This window comes from Cebus imitator, unplaced genomic scaffold (genome assembly GCF_001604975.1).
Source record: "Cebus imitator isolate Cc_AM_T3 unplaced genomic scaffold, Cebus_imitator-1.0 Scaffold47, whole genome shotgun sequence".
Classification (NCBI taxonomy): Eukaryota; Metazoa; Chordata; class Mammalia; order Primates; family Cebidae; genus Cebus; species Cebus imitator.
The window spans coordinates 2,140,355-2,148,155 of record NW_016107362.1 but is presented as its reverse complement, the minus strand read 5'-3'; the positions used below and the strand labels follow the sequence as shown (position 1 = coordinate 2,148,155).

The 7,801-nt window shown below is 46.0% G+C and overlaps 1 protein-coding gene across 1 annotated transcript in view; it reads right to left on the bottom strand.

Annotated features, from left to right (window-relative positions):
• The window catches only part of RELL1 (RELT like 1), a 72,847-nt gene extending 67,076 nt beyond the window's left edge, over positions 1-5,771 (bottom strand). The window contains exon 1 of the mRNA XM_017527300.2: positions 5,568-5,771. Within this exon, the coding sequence (XP_017382789.1) occupies positions 5,568-5,655 (88 nt within the window). The 5' untranslated portion in view covers positions 5,656-5,771. The remainder of the gene's footprint in view (positions 1-5,567) is intronic.
• Between the last annotated feature and the right edge of the window lie 2,030 nt (positions 5,772-7,801).

The following is a 7,801-nucleotide window of genomic DNA, read 5'->3' as shown; positions in this document are numbered from 1 at the left end:
CACCTCACATCAGTTCAAGTTAAGTTTTACAACCTACAGAGTATACCAAAAGCTTACAAGAAGAAGGTTTTCAGAGCTTTTTCCATTTCAGAATCGTCCATAAAGGATTACATACATGCAAATGGCTCAAAAACTAGAAGAAAACAAAATCAACTTGATAGCTATCAACAATGTGCAAATTAAAACAGTCAAAGTACCAATTTTTGCCTCACAAATTAGCAATATGTTTTTCTGGGAAAATAACAAGAATATGAAATTGAGTCTTTTTGTTTTTTGAGACAGAGTCTCACTCTGTGGCCCAGAATACAGTGCAGTGGTGTGATCCTGGCTCACTGCAACCTCTGCCTCTCAGGTTCAAGCAATTCTCCTGCCTCAGTCTCCTGGGTAGCTGGGACCACAGGCACACGCCACCACACCTGGCTAATTTTTTAATTTTTTCAGTAGAGAAGGGGTTTTACCAGATTGTCCAGTCTGGTCTGGACTCCAGACCTCAGGTGATCCACCTACTTCAGCCTCCCAGAGTCTTTTTCACTATTGCTGTGAGAATGCAACCTGAGCTGACCTTCAGATCAACGCTGGTGTTATCAATGGCCTCAAAAATGTGAACATCTTTGACCCTCAAAGTGCCTTTTCAGGAACCCATTTTCTGTGGAAGTCCTTTTATATTTAGGCAAAATTTCATGCACAGAGGTGTTCACTGAAACAATGAGTTTTAAAACTCACCTAAAAATAATTAGCAAGTGAAATCTCCCAAATAAGTCCACAGTAAAGTAAAATACAGCAAATCCATATAATGGAACATTAGGCAGCCATTTTTTGAGTGTGTAAGGAAATTGAGAAACATTTATGTGTAACATAAGGTGAAAAGTCACGATACAAAGTTATATTGCATTATGAACCTATCCAAGTTAAAAATGCATTTAGAGAAGACCAGAATGAAATATGCTAACAATGGCCAGTGCCTTGGAGTAATGCGATCAAGGGTGATCCTTGCCCCTTCCTCCCACAAACTTTAAATCTTTGGGGAAATTTTCCAAAAATACCTAAGGCACTGTATTTCCCTAAAGGGAAATGGGAAAAGACAGCGTGCCTACTTAACTCCGATGCAACAGTAGCAAACTCTTAATATGAGGTGTCACTCTGGGGTTTTTTGAAATTATAATGTCCCTATCATTGCAAAGCTATCACCACCTCCAGAATGAAAACCGTTTAATATATGTGGTCCACATTTATTACACAGTTTAAATGACATAATATAAATCAAGTCTAATGTGCATTTCAGAGAAAAAAAAACTATTATTTTTTAAAGATACACAGGATAAAAGATAAAAGCCACTCTGCCATTTACCCAGACCTTTCACAGACAATAGCTCAGTAAAACAGAGCAGCCAGTAAGACAGATAGACAGGCACTGGTACAATGCCCATTTTACAGGTGAGGAAATGGAGGTGGACAGAACCACACACTCCAGGCATCAGGGTCTCCCTTTGATTTTTGACTTCAAGTCTAAGGCCCTGACTTAAGGCGTGGCGCTCTTTCTACTATATCATGCCATGACCTTGTTAACTTAGTGATGCTTTATAAACATCTTAGAATAAAAAGAATTTTCTTCCCCAAAAAAATAGTTTAGTAATAATAAGCACAAACTTCACAATCAAATAGATCCGACTCAATGGACTCAATGCCAAAATCCAAGTTACACATGAGTGATTTTTCAATTTCTCGGAGGCCCAATTTCCTCATGTACAAACACAGAAATAAAATTACGTATATAACTGACAGGAAATTCATTGTAAGAATGAAATGATTTGGGTACTTAGACTACTGCCTGCCACAAAACAGGTAATAAACAACACTGAATTCATTTTTCCTAAAAGAGTAAAGTGTCTACCGTGTACTAATACCAAATTCTAATTTGTTTTTATAAAGCACACCAGAATTAATAATATACCTTTCAGCAGCACACCAAATCTTTGCAACCACTGAAGTGTCATAAATTATTAGGAACCACTCAACCTAATAGTTTATATAATGACAATTTAATTTTTTCTTTTTGTCAGCTTTAAATCATTGCTCTATTGTTCCAATAAGTCATTAAACTTCGACACTAGGGTCAAAGAATTATTTTTAAAGAAACAATAAAATTTGTTGTTTCTTCACTTGGGGCTTTGGTCTCTCACATTCAAATTCAACTATTCAAACTTCCAAAGAGATTCATTTCATTTCCTTTTTTGGAGGGGGTCGGGGCAGGGAATCGACAGAGGCTTCTCAAATTTTTCATTTCCTTTTGAAATTAAATTTAGACATGGAATCCCAAGCTCCAAGGTGTGCTTTTTCTAAACTTTCCAAACCCTATGTATTATGTGGCCGTGCAGCTTCACAGCTACCTGGCTAAAGGATAACCCAGAATTTAATAAAGCTTATCTTTAGCATCTGAAAAGGCGTCAGAATGCTGGATGGAAGCCCAGAGCCCAAGGACAACGTATTTCTCATCTCATCAGCCCCAGGACCTCTTCCACCCACTACTTACTAAAGGGCCATGCCCACTGTCTGAGAGAGAAACTAATAAGCCCAAAGGTTGAGTAATCAGAGAGCTTAAGGACATAAATAAGCCAAAATGTGGAAAATCATCCCTTTGAGCACTTGTGGTATATAGTTTCGAATGCTGCTGCTAAGAGCCAAGTTTAACGAGATTCTTCTACTAAGAAGTGAAAAAGGCATTGCCACTGCCCACGGTGAAGCTATGTGTCCTTCTTTTCTCTACTTAACAACTTCTAATAACCACATGCTTACAATTTTATGATGTTCTAAACTCTCTATCTTGGAATCTCAGTGAGATTGCTGAGGTTGACTCATATTCTATTTTTTCTCTGCAGAGCAGTGGGATACAGTGGAAAGAGAATGAACTTTGGAATCGAGCAGTCTGGGTTATCCCAGATAAAGATATATATAAAGGTACACACATACAAAGACACCTACTGGTTCTTCTTCTCTGATTGAATGCTGACTGGCATAGTACCTATGTGATGTTCAGCCAACTGTTTAACCACTCTTGCCTCCGTTGTCTTACTGGGAATAAGTAGTGCCTAGGGTTATGAGCAATGAGTTGAAAAATGCATATGAAGGCTGGGCACGGTGGCCCACGCCTGTAATCCTAGCACTTTGAAAAACCAAGGAGAACGGATCACTTGAGGTCAGGAGTTCGAGACCAGCATAGCCAACATGGTAAAATCCTGATTCTACTAAAAATACAAAAATTAGCCAGGCATGGTGGCAGGCGCCTGTAATCCCAGCTACTTGGGAGGCTGAAGCAGGAGAATCACTTGAACCTTGGAGGTGGAGGTTGCAGTGAGCCAAGATCATGCCACTGCACTCCAGCCTGAGAGACAGAGTGAGACTCAGTCTCAAAAAAAAAAAATTTTTTTAATTGTAAAATTAAAAAAATTAAAATGCATGTAAGTACTCAACTCAAAGCCCAGCACACAGCAGGCACTCAACATTATTTCCCATTTCTTTCTCTCTACTTCCCTATGCTCAATGTACAAATATTAACATCATCTTTAGTTCCAAGGGGATCAGATGTTGGCTGGTCAGAACATCTTCTCTTTACACAGGCCTCAAGACATTGGCAAATTTGTGCTCTGCATCCGTTCCTTTTTAGACACGTGTTTCTTCTTCTGCATTAACTTCCATCAAAAACAAACAAACAAAAAAAAAGGCTTTCATGCAATTAGATGAGAGCTTTCATCTTTCACATTCCAGTCCTGAGACCTGGGTGTTGCTCAGAAGTCAAACAAAACACACACCCACTCTAGGGATGGATTTCTCCTGCTGATGGCTTATTACATGCATCATGTGCTGAATTTTTAACAACTTTACTCCCAGATTGAGCTCTTCCCCAAATTCTGGAGCAACTGACTCTAACCCTCTAAGGAATGTCTCCAACCTCACATCCAGCTGGATCCTGACTATGTGTCCAAGCAATGAAACAGAGGATAAAAATCAAAATGAACCAGCCAGGCACAGTGGCTCATGCCTGTAATCCCACCACTTTGGGAGGCCAAGGTGTGAGGATCACCTGAGGTTGGAAGTTCGAGACCAGCCTGATCAACATGGCAAAATCTTGTCTCCACTAAAAATACAAAAATTAGCCTGGCGTGGTGGCATATGTCTGTAATCCCAGCTGGTTGGGAGGCTGAGGTAGGAGAATCGCTTGAACCAGAGAGCTGGAGGTTGCAGTGAGCCGAAATCGTGCCACTGCACTCCAGTCTGGATGACAGAGTGAGACCCTGTATCAAAAACGAAAAATAACCACACAAATTGTCCCATCCAATAAAACATGTCACTAGCTGCCATCTACCCAGGGTGGATGGCTAACAGAAATAAGGGCCTGCTAAAAACACTCAGGAGACATACTATCCATCAAAAGACTCATGAGACATACCATCCATCTTGTTCCCTTCCTAACCTGCTCTGGTTTCTATGAAAAAGCGAAGGCCAAAGTGTTAAGTCAGTGTAAAAGTTGTAAGCAACTGAAATGTTCTCAGGAGGAAGAGTTTATGAATGTTTATGGAGGAGACAGTCACTGTTAAAAGGCTTCCAGTTACTTATTATTTGGACCTAAAGAGGAGATACCCCTGAAGTCAAGCTTGGAAGAGCTTGCTGACGTCAGACTCCAGGCTGTAGTAACCCTAAATGGCTAAGTAAGTATACCTGTTTGTTTTTTTTTTAAACTGCTGTGGTTAGGTGGCCATTAAGAGGGGAAGCGGTGGTAAGGAATCCTTAGTGTCTGTAATTATAAAAGCAAAAGTGGACATAGGACTTCCATAAAAGTTACACCTCCTCTTAAGATTGATTTCAATTAAAAGCTGCTGCACCATTGATGACACTTTAGCATCTCTGTTGGTGGCTTCCTGCCCTGACCACACAAGGTTCCTTTCGTGATGACAAGAATCAACACAAAGAAAAAAATGTTAAGTTTACCAACACGCCTTCCGTTTTGTCGAGCCTGATTTATCCAGGATACATGGGAAGAAATGTGGACTCCTTGACCGCTTGCAAGAATCTATCAGCCACTATAATAAATAGAAACTTGGAAAGAGATAGTCCTCTAGGCTTTAGAATATTTTAAGGTATTTTAAAGGGAGAGGGAGGCACAGAGAGCGCACCCGGTGCTCTGTGTCACGATCTTCGGCTTGAGGCGCCTTTGAGGACAAGGGCGGCGGGAAAGGGGTCCGCGGGGTTCCGAGGCGCGTGGTCATGGAGAACGCGCCCCCGAGGAAGGCCTGGTGCCTACGCCCCGCACAGCTCAGGGCTGGGGGGACACAGGTCCTCGGAGGAGGCCCGGGGAGGGAAGGCGGGAGGGGAGGGACGGGAGCCATTGCCACGCACCGCGCCCTGCCCGGACCGCCCCGGGACAGCCAGTTGTTCAGCGCCGGGATCCCGCGGCTGTGCCAGGACGCGGGCACCTCGGGGCGCCGCGGGGCTGCCGTCCCGACCCCTCGCTTCCTCTCGCGCTGCGGGTACCCGGCTCAGCACCGGCGCCCCGGGTCCGACCGGGCACTCACCCGGAGCCACCAGCGGCGAACTCACGGCGCCTCCCACGAAGACAGCAGCGGCGAGGGCGGCGGACCCCGGGAGTGCCCGCTGAGCCATCGCCGCGTCGTTTCGTCCTCCTCTCCCAGGGCGTCGCGTCCCGCGCTCCGGCCGGCTGCGCCGCTCCAGAGCCGGCGGGCGGATCCAGTGGCCGGGCTCGGCCCCAGGAAGCGGCGAACCCCGCCCCGCTACGGCTCCGCCCCCTTCCCCGCCCACGCCACACCCACTTTGGCTCGGTCCCGCCTCTCTCCGCTAGCCCCGGGCTCCACCTAAGCCGGCACGAGGCCCACTCATGGCTCCGCCCCTGACGCCCCGCCCACCTCAATCTCATTGCGCCTCTCCCTGCCAATCCTGCTTCCTTTCCAAATCCGGCGGCAGCCTCAGCGGCGCAGCTAGGCCGTGCACACGCCCCCTGCCCCACCCAACTCGGCTCGGCCCCGCCTCTCCCTGCCGCGCCCCGGGCTCCGCCTAAGAAGGCACGAGGCCCATCCATGGCCCCGCCCTTGACCCCGCCCACTCCTCAGCCTGACCCCGCCTCTCCCTGCCGCTCCCGCTTCCTTTCCAAACCCGGCAGCGGCCTCGACGGCGCAGTTAGGTTATAGCTCCGCCCTAGCGTCCCGCCCACCGGGGCTCGGCCCCGCCTCTCCTAGCCACGCCCGCTTCCTTCCCAAGTCCGGCCCGATTACGCGGGAGCCTGGGGCGAGGGAAGGGTCGCCCGGGAGCAGCCTCCCTCTGGCGCTGGGACTGGGCGGGCGTGGGAAGTAAAGGAGGGAGCGCGCCCAGAGAAGCACTGGGCGGCCAGAAGCGGCCAGCACTAGAGTGAGGACGGTGTTTTTTCGTTGTTGACATCTCTATCCAGCTAGCATTCCCCTCGGTTACAGGTCTAGGGAGTAATACTGGGCCGGACGTCACGTTGTTGTTTGGAAATTTAATAAAAAAGATAAATCACTTAAATTTCTTCCTTTGTTTGCATTTAAGCTGCTCCTATTGGGGAAAATACCTCTATGCATTTTCAGGACCAACTTGCCTTTTTTTTAAATCGTGTGCCTGTATTGCATCTTGCACATACTCATGCAAAGTAGGTCTTCCAGTACCCAGGCACTTCTTATCTCCGCATCCTCACATTAGCTCTGCGAGGTGACTATTAGAGGCCAGGGAGTAAACCCACGATGTCTGGGCCACCATGATCAATTGTAATTATCTCATTGTCATTGTGTTTGCTGGCTGCTGTGCCCTCAGCACACGGATGGAGGACAGACAGCACACGCTAAGAGGTGAGAAGTGTTTTTTGAAATTGAATCATCTTCACAAGCATTGATAGGCCTCAGAAACTCTCTCTGAATAGTTCCTTTTTGCCTCCCTGTAGAGACTCCTGTTACTGGGCCATCAAGCATTTGCTTGAAGAAAATGCGGGCAGGCCTTGAGCAAACACTCGACACCAGCAAGGAGAGGGGCGCGTGGGGGCTGTGGGTTTTCACAGAATGGGTCTCATCCTTGAGGTGACTAATAGCCTCTGGTTTTCAGAAGACTATTTATTTTCTCACCGAGTCTTTCACGCAGTCTGCTTGACTATTATTATAAACATTGCGTTGATGTGGGAATTGCCAGTGACGGAAGCTCGGACCACTACAGTACAGATGGCTGGGGCTGAAGGATGGAGTCTCTGCCCTTTGAAGCCTAAGGAGGGCACTGTGTGCCCTGCGCTCAGTTGGCAGCGCATCCTGCAGTCTGGCAGGCTTAGCAGGCAGCTTTTGCTAGCTTTGTATCAACATAAACACTGAGAATGGATGCAGAGGAAACCGATGCATGTGGGTTTCTAACTAAAAAAAAAGGAGAGAATCCTGGACCTAGAAATTAAACTATAAATTAAAAGTTGTAGCCAGAACCAGCTACATCATTTGCAGGGCACACTGCAAAATGAAAAGGCAGGGCCTTTTTTTCAAAAATCATTGAGAATTTCAAGATGGCAACAACACACATTGAATCAATTGTGGAGCCCTCCTAAACACACAGACCTGCACAGATCACACACTTACAAAGCCAGTTCTGCTTTTGTAAGTTAGAATGTAAGAAAATGCTTGAATCAAGAAAGCTATTCAAAATGTAAAATGTCATTTCAAAATTGAATCGTGTTTCACTCTTTTCCCACAGATTGAACTTACTATGAAAAAGACAGGATTGTTTTGAGCAACACATTGGAATTGTA